This window comes from Scophthalmus maximus, chromosome 3 (assembly GCF_022379125.1).
Source record: "Scophthalmus maximus strain ysfricsl-2021 chromosome 3, ASM2237912v1, whole genome shotgun sequence".
Taxonomy (NCBI): Eukaryota; Metazoa; Chordata; class Actinopteri; order Pleuronectiformes; family Scophthalmidae; genus Scophthalmus; species Scophthalmus maximus.
Genome location: NC_061517.1, coordinates 1,987,603 through 2,001,326, shown reverse-complemented (window position 1 = coordinate 2,001,326; position 13,724 = coordinate 1,987,603). Strand labels below are relative to the sequence as shown.

The following is a 13,724-nucleotide window of genomic DNA, read 5'->3' as shown; positions in this document are numbered from 1 at the left end:
CTCACTTGTGCCTTTTGAGATTTAATAGGAAATGCAATATTCTTAAAAGACAAATCAAGGTTATTTTACTCGTGAGTCAGTTTTTTTGACAGATTTCAAAATAAAACCTGAAAATGAAATTAATTTCCTGTCAAATCCGGGAAGAAAAAGCTCCATTATCATTAAACTTCCAAAAACCATGACATCCTTCCTCGAAAACAACAGGCACAAGAACAAAAACACAATTCAGATTTTCCAGGTACAAAACTATTTACAACCATAATACATGAATATCATTTTTACTGAGGTGAACGACGGGTCGACCGGTTCTACAGCTCGGTCGGGCAGCGAGAGAAGAATCAGTCTGTGGGTCACAAAGGTTTCATGGTGACGGCACCGTCGTCGTCATCATCATCGTCATCATCGTCATCATCATCCTCACTCACACACACTGAAACATCAGTGGAAGAGAATGTTCTTGTGCTTGGTGTTGGGAATCTGATCGCGGCTCTTCAACCTGCGCACGGCTTCCCTCATGTGTTTGGGCTGAAGAGGGGGCGTCTCCCCCCACTTCTCACACACATCCAGCGCTGCAAGGACAAAGAAGAAGAAAGAAGAAAACAACAACGTTAGCAGGGAAAAATTTGCCAAATTAAATATCTGCATTTAAAATGATTGGTGGGAACATTCTTTGCCACTTACCTTCCTCAACTATCTCCCCCGCAAACACCTTTGAAATACCCGACATGGCAATGACCACGTTCTGAGACACGGACGACCCGGTTATGGACTGGATCAGCTAGGGAGGGGAAAAAAAGAAACAAACAGACATGAATATAATAGTTTCAAAGATAAAAACACTGTCGGTGTCAGTGAACGCACCCTCTTGATGGCAGCCTTGGGGAAGGCGGAGCGTCGGTACATCTCGTAGCGATTCAGCTGCTCCTCGGAGAAGGACGACACCAGAACCCTGAGAGACGCCAGAGGAGGAGGAGCAGAGGCTCAGGGGGTCAGGGGTCATGACGTTCAGCAACTCAAGGCTATTGTGGATTTAAAGAATGAAAAGAACAAAAAAATAACAACTTACTGCATCTTCTGAATTTCGTCCTCGTCCACTTTGTGGCGCTTCTCCTTCTTCTTCTCTGGTTCCACCTTCAGCCGTTTGGAGTCAGGTTGGCCCGAGGTTCCTTCCTCCTCGTCTTCTCCAGCTGCTGATTCCTTCAACAGCGAATGAGTCAATTAATTTTTATATATTATTTTACATATATATCGAATATATGTTCCACTGTATATGGAGGTACTTGGGTAATATCTTCATGGTCCAATGCACTTTGGACAAAAGCGTCAGCTGAGTGTAATGTACATGTGATATATATATGTTTTTATTATACTCCAACATATTTCATACACACATTTTTGTCCATTGATCAAATATTGTGTCCACAATGGTGGCACCTTCTCAAATTTCCATCTCTGATTTTTTTTGATATTATACAAGGCAGACTGAGTTTTTCTTTTCTTTTTCCCCTCAAAATACAGACTCAAATTTAATTGTCCCTAGAGCTGCAACAGTTAATCAATTATTCGATAAGTAATAGGCAACTAAATCAACCGCCAACTATTTTGATAATTAATTAATCGGTTCGAGTAGTTCTTATAAGAAAAAAAGTCAAAATTCTCTGATTTCAACTTCTAAATGTGAATATTTTCTGATTTCTTTGCTCCTCTGTGATAATAAACTGAATATCTTTGGTGTGTGGACAAAACAAAATATCGTCTTGAGGTTTTGGGAAATACGATTGACATTTTTCAACATTTGAACCAAACAACTAATCGATTAATCTGTCGATTTATTTCTCGATTAATCGATTAGTTGTTTGGTTCATGAAATGGATAAAAAATGTCGATTATCAAAATAGTTGGAGATTAATTTAGTAGTAGATTACTAACCGGATCGATTAACTGTTGCAGCTCTAAAAAAAAAATCAAGAAAATATTGGACAGATTAATTGATAATGTAAATAATCGATAGCTGCAGCCCTCATTGTCTCCTGCGTGATACCGATAAAGGTTCATCTGATCTCATTTAATCTTATGTACAAAGATCAGCAAGGCCTGCACGGTGGTGTAGCGGTGAGCACTTTCGCCAGCAAGAAGGTTCTGGGTTCGAATCCTGGTTCACACCAACTGGGGCCTTTCTGTGTGGAGTTTGCATGTTCTCCCCGTGTATGCGTGGGTTCTCTCCGGGTCCTCCGGCTTCCTCCCACAGTCCAATGACATGCAGAATGGGGTTAGGTTCATTGGAGACTGTAAAATAGACCGTAGGTGTGAATGTGAGAGTGAATGGTTGTTTGTCTCTGTATGTGGCCCAATGATAGCTGGGATTGGCTCCAGCGAGGATGGATAAAGCGGTAGACGACGGATGGATGATACAGATCACCACTGGTATGAACTGGTGTCTCCAGACAGGCGGTGGTGCAAAGCTCGTGTGATTCATCAATAAGAGGAAAATGAAGCTTGAGAAGAACTCACAGATTTCGCCTCGTCCTGTTTTGACTGATCCTGCGAGGAGGACGCGTCCTTGTTTTCACCGGTGGACTGGTGGTGACTGGACTGGTGGTGAGGGGTCTTCGCTGGATCAGCCTCAGAGGGTTTAGGGTTCTGCTGCTCTGCGGCAGAGTTCGTCCTCTCGGATGAATCACCAACTTTGATCCTTGCGGGGTCAGCCATGATCACCCAGTGACTGACTGCTGCAAAACATGAATATGGTGATACAGGAAGTTGAACAGTTGGATTTGACTTGTTTCTATGCTCAGCCCAAGTCTGGAGAAAACTTAAAGACATTTCCATCTAACTAAAAGCTCACAGACTTGTGCCATTTATATTTATGTACAATATGAAAACAATGATCAGATTTATTTAAATATATTAAAAATGAAAAGCCAAGAACATGAGTATAAAAGATGCACCAACATCAACAAAGTAGGAGTCAGTCGACAGCCAAAGCTAACGGTTGAGCTAAGCTAACGTTAGCTCAGCAACTGACGCTAGTTAGCGAAGCGGCTAACACGTAACGCATTAATGTCTCTCGCTCAAAAAACACACAAATACACAAACAGACGTATATTCATGTACACGGACACGAACCCTTCGCGATCAGTGTGAATTCACTTCACTTCAAATCAAACCGCTGAGCCTGTGAAGAGTGTTGTGATAGTAGAGAAGAAATGCTAACGTTTAATAGCCTGTTGACTGCATTTCCGGTTCCGTTTTTGAACAAACTTTATTAACACTGCTAGCCAAACATTACTTATAAAACAATATTAAAAACAATTGTTTAACTACAGAGCCACCATTTAAGTTGTACTTAACATGCTTTTAATTAACCAAATTATGTTATTTTATTACAATTTTTTTTAATCGCCCCCCTCTTTTTATTATTATCACAAACTGATGATATGAAAAGTATTAGTTCATAACCATGAGGGGATCTGACTGTTTTTATTTCTAAAGGAAATCCAAAACAATGTTCTTCCGCATTGTTGACGAGTTCAGATTTTAGTGACGTCACGTGTTTATATCTTGGAACAGATTAAATCATCTGACGATAACTAATATAATGTGGATGAGTGACTGATATATGTGGATAAAACAATTAATGTTTTTTTTTTAAAAAAGGTTTGGAAATATGCTGTGGATCATCACAGGAGTGGTCGGAGAAATTATGTATTGTCCCAAATATCAGCAGGAAAAGCAGATTTTTACAACATAAACTAGGAAGAGAACACATTTAATTGAATATTAAAGAAAAAATGCAGATGAACGCAGGGCATCTGGGATATAGAGCAGTATTCATTTTCCTGGAAAAGAGCGGAATTATCAGAAGAATATAGAGTAGTAATTTTTATTTTTATTTTTTTCTCACCATTCTGATCCACACTCCATTTCAGCAGGGGGCGGTAATGCGCGCCTACAAGTAGTCTGCCAACCGCCAGAAAAAAGAAAACGAAGAAGAAGAACAGATGCGTGAAGCACTGGATGAAGCGCGGCCGCCGACTCTCTGAAGCCAGGCGCCATTTTGTGCGTGCCCATCCAGCTCGTCTGTGACGCAGCGAGGGGCGGGAGTGTTTGGGGGCTCGCGCGCGCGCGCGTGTGCGTGTGTGTGTGTGTGTGTGTGTGTGTGTGTGTGTGTGTGTGTGTGTGTGTGTGTGTGTGTGTGTGTGTGTGTGTGTGTGTGTGAGAGAAGGGTTTCGGAGGAAAGCCGCAGAAAGAAAAAGGGCCGTTTTGAGGAAGTGACGGACGCGGCGCCGGGGGTCTGGTCAGAGGAAGTTTGCCCGATGCTGGTGCCGAGCTGCCGCTGAACCAAACTTTTTCTCCCCGCGGAGCTTCCAGCGGCACCGCGGGTCGGGTCGGACGGACGGACGGAGCCAGCGGCGGCGGGAGGCGGGAGGCCAGCGGAGCGGCGCTGAGGAACCACTTGAGACCGGGAGAACAGGAAGGAAAGAAGGAAGGATCGCAGAGGAATTCCCCCTCCTCCCTCCTCCTCCTCCTCCTCCTCCTCCCTCGTCCTCCTCCTGTTGTGTTTTTCCCGGGATTCCGCGATGGGGAAGGAGCAGGAGCTCCTCGAAGCGGCGCGCACGGGGAACCTGGCCGCGGTGGAGAAGCTCCTCTCCGGGAAGCGGCAGACCGCCGGCACCGGGAGCGGGCTGTCGGGCACCGGGGGAAGCGGCGCCGGCGGCGGGCACGGCGCCTCCTCTCACCCGCTCTCCAGTCTGCTCAGGTAGGGGCCGCCGGGTGTGGAAGACCAACACCGTCCCTGTCACACAGCATATGATCACGATGAGGACTCAGTCCTTTTTAAATATCCTCGACGGAGGTCATGTGTTTCTTCCCCCCCCCGTGCAGCGCAGAGGCAGGAGCTTCTTTGTTAGCACATTCACCGTCATGTGCTCCAGCAGCATGTTGTGCAACCGAACCAGAACCAGACGCACCTGGAGGAGTTCCCCCCTCCTGTTTGACCAGGGCCTGGCCCCTCAGGGCCCCCCCCCAGACTCTGTCTGATCTGCAGATATAGAAACTCACGTGTGTTTGCTCCAGAGGGCCCAACTCTCTGTGCAGTCAACATCAGATTCACATTCATCTTCTGGAACGAGATCTTCCTCGTATAGGTCGGACAAGGTTTTGCCGCCTGGGGAAGTTTGACAGATACCGTACGTTGAACTCCTCCTCGCTACAGTCAACGTACAGTATTGGGTCCCGTGAGGTTTAAGAAGGTCTGATTTGAAAGAGGTCACTGGTTCGTGGTTCTGTCCTGTTTGTGAGATCACATCAGATTCTCCTCACCTCGACCACGGGCCTTCTTCTTCTTCTTCGACTACTGTACAGTCCCCTCCGACTCTGTCTGTGCTGCCTGCAGGGAAATATTAAAACGATGGGACGAGTTATAGGATGAATTCCCTGTGAGGCCGTATGATGCAGTTTCACGATGTGTCCAAAGTGGAGGTGGCCATTGTGCTACTGTACATGCGATGTGAAGACCAACCAGGAAAGAAAAGAAGAGGCTTAGTGTTGAGAAAGAGACGTCTCATGTCTATAGAGAAGGAGGGTTGGATAGATGGATGGACACATGGATGGATACATGGACAGATAGATAGTTTGATGGATAGATATATAGGTGGATGGAAGGATAGATAGATAGTTTGATGGATAAATAGATAGATAGATGGATTGTTGGATAGATAGATAGTTTGATAGATGGATGGATAGATAGATGAATGGATGGATGGATAGATAGATAATTTGATGGATAGATAGATAGGTGGATGGAAGGATAGATAGATAGTTTGATGGATAAATAGATAGATAGGTGGATTGTTGGATAGATGGATAGATAGATAGATAGTTTGATAGATGGATAGATGGATGGACGGACAGGTATGTAGATAGATGGATGGATGGCTAGATAGAAGAGAGACGAAATATACCTTTGGAATTTTGTTGAGTCGCGGCTTTCGCATCCTGGATAGTTTTGTTCAGTTACCATGAAATATTATGATCGTCATTGGGTTTTTGTACAATGTGCGTGATGTTTTTCGCGACGTGATGCAGATGTGGTTGTCTGGTGTTTTGGGATTGTTTCCGTTCAGGTCAACGTGGTTGTCGTGGGCGTTGGGGCCGAGCTTCTCCACATTACCTACATAACTTTAATTTGTTTCGTGAGATGGGCCCCTGGGTTACAGAGGTCGCTCTGTTTAACACCGTCTCAGTTTCTGTCAATAACTGATCAAAAACACCTTTTATCTTCATCAGATATTCCTAGTTTGCAGTCTGCCCTAAGTTTTTGTTATTATATCCTTTGCCTACTGTACGATAACAAAGTGCTGACATTGCTCCTCCTCTGCTCACGGCCGCCGCCTTCCTGCTCGTCTGTATCTGTGATGCTGTAGAGCCGGAGTACGAGTAGATGAGCACAGTATCGGACCTGATACTGGTCACGATATCGGTGCAACTAACGGTTATTTTCATCGTCGATTAATCTGTTGATTATTTTCTCGATTAACCGATTTTAGTTGCTTGGTTCAGAAAATGGGGAAAAGTGTTGATGGTGTTTCTCAAAACCCTCAAGATGATGTTTTGACCAAAGATATTCAGTTTCCTGTCACAGGGGGGCAAAAAAACCAGAAGATATTCACATTTAAGAAGCTGAAATCAGAGAATTTTGAAGTTTTTCCCCCATAAAAACCACTTGAACCGATTAATGGATTATCAAAATAGTTGGTGATTAATTTAGTAGTCGATTAGTCATCGATTATTAACTGTTGTGGCTCTAATATCTACCCTTGCCTGACCACCGGCAGCTGGTAAACCTGTGGTCAGGCTCAGTGCTGCCAGCTCATGTTGATACTGAGCACATGGAGGTGAAGGTCTGTCAATCAAGACGTCATCGTCTGAGGGACGAGTGTTCTTGCCGTGTCACTTACCCGAGGTAATTACATTAAACCCTAACAATCGGAAAAACCATGAAATAAAATAAAAATCCAATACTGCGATGTCATGCAGTCTCTCTCTCTCTACCTCTCCGAGCTGTGGGCGGACCGAGGGGCCCGTTGTGTCATCTTCTCCTTCGTACTTGAGCAATCAATGTGTGGCAACAACGGCAGCTCGGGGAAATGATTGGCCAGACTTTGTTGTAAGGAAATGAATTAACTAACGGTGGGACAACCTCGCTGCCTCGTGGACACCTGAGCTCTCAGAATAAACCAAGATAGAAGCAGAGATTATTGACCACACGGCTCCACTGGGGCATCGTTGCTGTTGTGCACATTTGATTCAGTTTGCATAATGAAAATGTCAATATGTCTTCACAGTGAATTACTACAGTGTGTGTGTGTGTGTGTGTGTGTGTGTGTGTGTGTGTGTGTGTGTGTGTGTGTGTGTGTGTGTGTGTGTGTGTGTGTGTGTGTGTGTGTGTGTGTGTGTGTGTGTGTGTGTGTGTGTGTGTGTGTGTGTGTGTGTGTGTGTGTGTGTTCCACTTTATCACAGGCACGTTAACCTCCACTTGTTTTGATAAAACGTCTTTAATTTAAGTTGTTCTGTGGCTTTAACAGTCGTTTTTTTTTAATCAGACTCGTCTCAGCAGAACATCAGGCGTCACGTGCACAGGGCCGCACACATGAAAACCACCCGACCTAATCAGCTTTGCCACTTTGCTTTGAAGGCGTGCGTGTGTGTGTTATCCACTGGATTTGTTTCTGCTGTTCTCGCTCTGGAATGGCGTGCGTGTCGAGACCCGTCGTGTTGTTGTAACCAGGCAGTTGTGCAGCTTCTGCTCTGCAGGAATGTCTGCTTCTCCCCGGAGGCTGTGTCCCAGCGGTGGCGGCTGCTGCCACGGGGGTCGACGCTGACCCCTGCGTGTTTTTAACACTTTTGCCTCCCACCCGCCTCAAAACATTTGTTCTGCGGCGCTCCATTAACACCAGAACGAGCCGGGGCGGGGCCTCCTCGTGCAGGAAGGTCACGGTGACGCTTTCGTTAATGCAGTCAAGATTGTAACAATATTCTGGCCCATTTCAGGGCATTCGTGTGCTGTGAGTTTTTTTTATTGCCATGACCCCGTTTTGATCCCAGAGAGGTGGACAGGAAGAGCTCCTCACCGGCACTTCCCGTCCCACGGGTCGTCCAAACACAGGCAGCTGCTGCTGCTGTGCGGTCGGAACCGGAGGTCAGACGAGTCCACCCCCGGCAGGCAGAGTAGGTCGAGGCCACCGAGGGGGGATATGAACCGTGGGGCTTCTGGACCGACGCCCCGAGATCTTAGCCAGATGAGATGAGGGCTCGTCTTTGGGATTCAGAGCCGCGTCCTTTTGTCCCGCTGACAAAGCGCAGAACGAAGCGGCCTTTCATATTCATAGTAGCCCCCCAGAAGACCATTATATACTCTTTTTTTGGTTGATGTTTTACAAAGAAAATTGAGATGTCAGTCATTTGGACAAAAGCCGGACCACCTATTTAGAGGAGACTCGCCCTTTCAGAACTTTTGCTGATGAAGATTTGAAGCATTTCAGTTCTGTTTCATGTTTTCCCTGAAAGAATTTCTGCCAGCGTGACGACACTCTTCGCATTTCAAAGAGGGCTCGGGCACGACTCCAGATCATTCCATCTCATTACGTCCACAATTTCTGGCGCTTGTGCCAGGCCAACCCATGCTGCTGTCAGGCTGGTGTCAGCTGAAGAGCATATCTGCTGCATAACAACCGGCACATTCTGTCCCTCTTTTAAAAAAACCCAAAATTCCTTACGTTACCTCCGCCTGCCGAGGGAGGTTTATGTTCTTCGCTCCTGTCCCGTTCATCTGTGTGTCAGCAGGAATGATGTGGATGAAACTTGGTGAAAGGACGAGACACGGGCCAAAAAGGACCCGTTAAAGTTTAGAGGCGGGATCAGGACAAAAGGGCGGATACAGGAACCTTTCTCTTTTTAACTTCCTGTAAACTTTTCCCAGATTTCCCAGGGATTAACTCGTGAATATTAGGTATTAGACTGGCCGTCGTTCAATGATGGTCTTTATAGAGTGGACCTTTTTGGATTTTTTGGCAAACTATTTAAGTCACCATTTTTATTTTGAAGGGGTAAACGTTCCAGTCGTGGGATTACATTTATTTTTTTGTTTAGCTCAAATGTAAAATTATTGTTCCAGCAACAAAAGCGGAGAAAAATTCAGCAAAACCTAAACAAGTTTTATTGCTCACGGATTAACGAGCAGCGTAACGATTCTCCAAAATGTTACGCTCCTAATTCGTGACGAAATGAAAAAGAAAGAAGAATATTGTATTATATAAATCCCGCACACTGATATTTAACGCCAAAATGAAATAAAAAATGGGTACGATGATCTAATATTCTGACGGACCTGTCCAGCATTTTGATATCATGATGATGTCATCAATTTAGCTGCTAAATATCTATATCTAATATTCTTTTTATTGCTTTTTTATCATCTATATTTAAAGTCTCTTTTTGTCTGAGAAAGTGTTTTGATTATTTCAGTTTTTTAATGATATCAAATGATCTGTTGTCAATTTGCCGTCCGGTCGATCGACTTCATTAATCATTTCGGAGCTTCTCTTTGTTAATTTTGGTTAATTTCACAAACAAGCTTTTGTTTTGAAGTGACATTTGATCTCTAGTTGCTCGTTTGTCAATAGGTTGTGTAAAGAGTGTGACGGTGTGTCTGCAGACCACAGCTTCACAGCAGGAATCGAACTTCGTGCCCACTGTCTCCCTGCTGTACTGTACTGTACTGTACCGTACATGCAGCCACGGTGTTAACAGGCCAGCTCCTCTCGCTTTTACAGCTTCACCAAGAGCCTCAGATCATTACTATGGAGCGAAACTCTCACACGCAGCAGCACAGTTCATCAGTTGTTGACCTCTGCACCAAGAGAAACTGTAGCCGGGTCGACCCGGGAGGGAGCAGTCAGCGGCGGCGGAGCTCGCTGGGAAATCTAACACCGCAGTGTTGGCATTCCTGGAGCATCTGAGTTTGGGACGCTCCGCTCAGCGCGTTACGTTTTACGGCCCCGTGTTTGTGTAGTCTGACAGAGCACTCGGTGGCAGTGATGGATTCCACATATGTGTGTGTGTGAGAGTGTGAGTGTGTGTGTCCAAACTCTATGGAGCCATCTTTATTTTAATCTGATGGTCGTAGGCTTAAAATAGTTTTCATCCAAGTGGGTCAGGAGATTCCTGATTAGTTTGTTGAGGGAGAGTCGTCTGAAGTACAAAGTCTCTCTCGTAGGAATGTCAAGCAGCGATGATAATAACTAACTCATGAATTATTTCTTGTCTCTTAACAATTAGAGAATGCTCCAGTGTGTCTCAGTTTTCTGGGTTTTCTAAGATAGTAGACGTTCCCTGTCAGAGTCGCAGGACGACGTCGACGCTCGGGACAGCGACTCCTCCGGCTGCTTGTTTGTGAGTGAACTCTTTCGTTTCACCTCAGAAAACCTCAAGACAACAAATGGAGAAAAGGGAAAAGATGAGTATAGTGGCTTTCCATTTAGTCACTAAACATCGCTGCATGTCGGCGAACCCTTTAATGACGCGTGCCTTCGCAATCCCTTTGGCTGTGACAAGAATAACGTTTACCACGTATTGCATTTCGTTGATTGGTTTATACATCAATATAATAGATCCAGGTCCATGCAAACGTGATTGTTCTTTAAGCAATAATCTGCAGCATTCAAACATTGTGATACAAAGTGACACGGTCCAAAATCTGTAGGCCTCCCGGCATGCAACAAGCACCACTGTGTCACCCTTCCTGGCTTTATGCCTTCCCACTTAATGATGCTCAATTGTCCCTCCCATGCACACAGAGCATAACACAAAGAAAACGGACAAAAACAAACAATGAGGCCGGGGAGGTCAAGGTGTATTCGTAGGGAAGGAGTGGAGGCGTGTCTGCGACCGAGAACACGAGTAGAATGAGCTCGTTCATGTCACGTCTCCTGGAATCCAAAAGATGGCCGGGGCCGATGTATCATCTCACACATTTTCGTCGATTTTTTTAACACTTTAAAGCTTTTGAATGCTGCGTTTAATATTGCTAGGTGGAGAAATGTATCACGATGAAATCCGCCGGTTCATCCGACCCCTGGATGGATTGATCAAATCCCTCGGTGTGTTCTGAAGCTTTAAGTGTGATACAACAAGGTCCACACTTTGCTGCGCTACATCCCTTATTTATTCAGAACTGTCTTTGGTTGAATTCAGTTTTAGTTGAGTCGCATTTTGGTTTAAAAGTCCTTATTTAGATTTTCAGGTTTGGTGAGTTCCAGGATCAGATTCAGAGATGGTTGAGACGACGATGGTCCAGTTTTTTGGGTTGTGGTTGTGGTTGTGGTTAGGGTTCGTTGGCGTTGTACACTACATTTAACATCAAACGAACAATATATTGCTTTTAAGAAACAAATAACCTCTACAATAAAAAAAGTCACTACAGCTTCCACCACATTTTATTATCCGCCACTGTCAGAGGACAAAGGGAAAACATCTGGAGCAGACGGAGACGATAATGCTCCTGTTACGCCGGTTGTCAGCCGTCGTTAATAACTACGATGAAGAAGAAGAAGAAGTGAATAACCAATCACGTTTCGATCTCTTAGCCAGTTGTGGCCTTAAGAACACGACCTCAACCATGAAGCCCAGCGACCGGAGACACCGGGGCCTCAGCCTCCCCCGTCCTGCGTCAGCAGCCCCCCGACCCAGACGCCTCGGTCTGACTCGGCGTCTTCTCTCACCTCCTGCTGGTCCCCGAGCCCACCTCCACTCCACCTCCAGACTTCAAACACGTTGCACTTGGAGGAGCCCGGGTAACGACACCGTCCCCCAGTGTGTTCGCGCAGAAAACTAATCTGGCCGAGATAGATTTCCCCTTTGCTTTGCTGTTTCTGCAAAACCGTATAAAAGGAGCGTGCTCTGGGGCTCAACACCAGTTGTTTTTATATTTACACATGCAGCTTCTCGTCGCAAACACGCAACAACAAGCTTTAAAAATTGTGCCCCGTGTTAGGCCTGGGCGATGTGGAATAAAATCTTAACACGGTAATGTTTTTCATATTGATCGATATCGATATAAGTCAAATCACTTTTTCTGTCAAGCTTAAAGGTTGTGAAAAAAATGAATTTTGACTTTAAAACCATGTCCTCCTCTTTTCAGCCTTGGGCCGTGTCCGTGGGGACGTCTTTGTGGGTAGCGCTGTCGCTCGAGTTAACGTTTCCTGTCGTCATTTTCTCCTTTACCTCTCTCTCACTCCTGACGGAGTGTGAGCTGCTTCTCCTACACTCTGTGATGTGTGCGTCAACCTGACTTGACGTGGCTGTAACTCTATTCCAGCCACGCGATTGGTTCGGCACGGGCGCTATTCTCATTATCATTGGCTGTTTCGTGTTGTCTGCCAAAACATGGATGGAACTGGTTCTATCGACGTGTCTTGAATTTCTATCGAGGAAAAGTTATTTTGCAATAGTTATCTTAACGCTTTAGCGCCCAGCCCTACCCCGAGTTAAAGAATCACTATTCTGAACAAAAGCCTTCAACAAAATCTTCACCTATGCAAACAAAGATCAGAAGATAGATGTCAGCGTAAGGACTTTGGCAAGATCTTCGTGGAAGCTGAGAATCGGCTCGGCGGTGATGTCGGTGTGAAATCCTGGGAAACTCCAGCCTGTCGGGAGACAGGATGTGACTGAGTGTGCGTTCTCTCTTCTCTCTCCCTTCTCTATATTCATCCTGCCACTAGTGTTTTTTTCCTGCCCGTCGTCTTGACTCAGCTGCAGCTCATTGGCCCGTTTCCACATCACATCACCGACTTGTTGGTTCACACCTCCTGCTGCATCACAGCTGCTGTGTGAAAAGCTCATTATGGTGCACGTCCCGTCGGCCATGAAAACTCAATCAGGTTTGGTTCAGACTGAATGGGCAAACGAGCCTCGATCATTTCAATCATTTCTGTCCCGTTTTAGTCTCAACTGTTTCTGTGCCTCTGAAATTATGTTGGTAGTGTATATTTGGGCAGCCATGTTGAAAAACAGCTACGCCGAAACAGAGAAGACGAACGGAACAAAGGAGCTGAAACATTAAGTAGTAAAGTTAACGTTAGTTATGCGGAGATACTTTTCGGGAGTTAAAATACCAGAAGAGCAAAAGAGGAAGGCTGCAGACACACGGGAGGGTGAAGATGAAGGAGGACTTTTAATTCTAAATGGCCGTCGGGTCGTGAGCGGCTCGTATTTGACCAAGAAACTAATACAATATACATATCTTTACCATTTTAATGTATATCTGCCATCAACGTGAATAAAAACAATTTAAAGAACATGGATGCTGGAAGTCTTCAGTGGCGTCTCATAATCTGCTTTATTTTCCCTGGGAAATAGGTGGCTAGTGGAAAATCTGATTGGCTAGTAACTTTAAAAATCTACTAGCCACGTTGGCTGGTGATTACTAGTTAATTAAGGCCCTGATTATGAGCATCAACTGCTGTCCATGATCAGCGATGAGACATGTTACGTGGTACGTCCTGTCGTACAGTAGGTGTGTCCTGGATTTCAGCTTTGTCGCCAGATCTGTTCCTTTAGCTGTGGAACTTGTAAAACTGCTTCACACCTCATCCTTCAATCTGCTCTGGAACGACCTTCGTGACGAGTGTGAGCTCTGCTCTATTTCTGTCGTAGGTTCGTTG

General features: G+C 45.2%; 2 protein-coding genes and 1 long non-coding RNA gene across 13 annotated transcripts in view; 1 reads left to right on the top strand and 2 right to left on the bottom strand.

The window, feature by feature from the left end:
- Window position 1: 1 nt before the first annotated feature.
- Window positions 2-3,263, bottom strand: taf11 (TAF11 RNA polymerase II, TATA box binding protein (TBP)-associated factor). 5 transcript variants are annotated; one of them, XM_035645460.2, is made up of 6 exons: window positions 2,953-3,263; window positions 2,512-2,726; window positions 1,067-1,197; window positions 862-949; window positions 682-778; window positions 2-569 (listed from the first exon to the last, which is right to left on the bottom strand). In XM_035645460.2, the coding sequence occupies exons 2-6, from the start codon at window positions 2,707-2,709 to the stop codon at window positions 439-441; spliced, it is 645 nt and encodes a 214-aa protein (XP_035501353.2). In that variant the 5' UTR covers window positions 2,710-2,726; window positions 2,953-3,263; the 3' UTR covers window positions 2-438. The 5 variants fall into 5 exon arrangements, with proteins under 5 accessions (XP_035501353.2, XP_035501352.2, XP_035501354.2 ...); XM_035645459.2 differs by having other exon boundaries at window positions 2,512-2,729; window positions 2,953-3,262; XM_035645461.2 differs by having other exon boundaries at window positions 2,512-2,729; window positions 3,127-3,261.
- A 904-nt stretch (window positions 3,264-4,167) lies between these two features.
- Window positions 4,168-13,724, top strand: part of LOC118316995 (ankyrin repeat and SAM domain-containing protein 1A-like) — a 57,396-nt gene continuing 47,839 nt past the window's right edge. For 3 of the 7 annotated variants that reach the window (XM_035645380.2, XM_035645379.2, XM_035645383.2), the window contains exon 1: window positions 4,169-4,759. In XM_035645380.2, coding sequence (XP_035501273.2) covers window positions 4,581-4,759 — 179 coding nt within the window. In that variant the 5' untranslated portion in view covers window positions 4,169-4,580. Of the gene's footprint in view, window positions 4,760-13,724 lie in introns of all 7 variants that reach the window. The other 4 variants (XM_047330666.1, XM_035645378.2, XM_035645386.2 and 1 more) reach the window with 2 other exon arrangements.
- Window positions 4,528-7,189, bottom strand: LOC118317052. The gene is made up of 4 exons (XR_004795320.2): window positions 6,960-7,189; window positions 5,323-5,389; window positions 5,062-5,167; window positions 4,528-4,795 (listed from the first exon to the last, which is right to left on the bottom strand). It is a non-coding gene; the product is annotated as an uncharacterized LOC118317052 (long non-coding RNA).

Coding starts and splice junctions, on each gene's coding strand:
- taf11 (XM_035645460.2), bottom strand. CDS start 2,709: ATGGCTGACCCCGCAAGGATCAAAGTTGGTGATTCATCCGAGAGGACG. Junction 1,198..2,511: donor AACAGGACGAGGCGAAATCT/GTGAGTTCTTCT, acceptor TCGCTGTTGAAG/GAATCAGCAGCTGGAGAAGA. Junction 950..1,066: donor GACGAAATTCAGAAGATGCA/GTAAGTTGTTAT, acceptor GGCGTCTCTCAG/GGTTCTGGTGTCGTCCTTCT.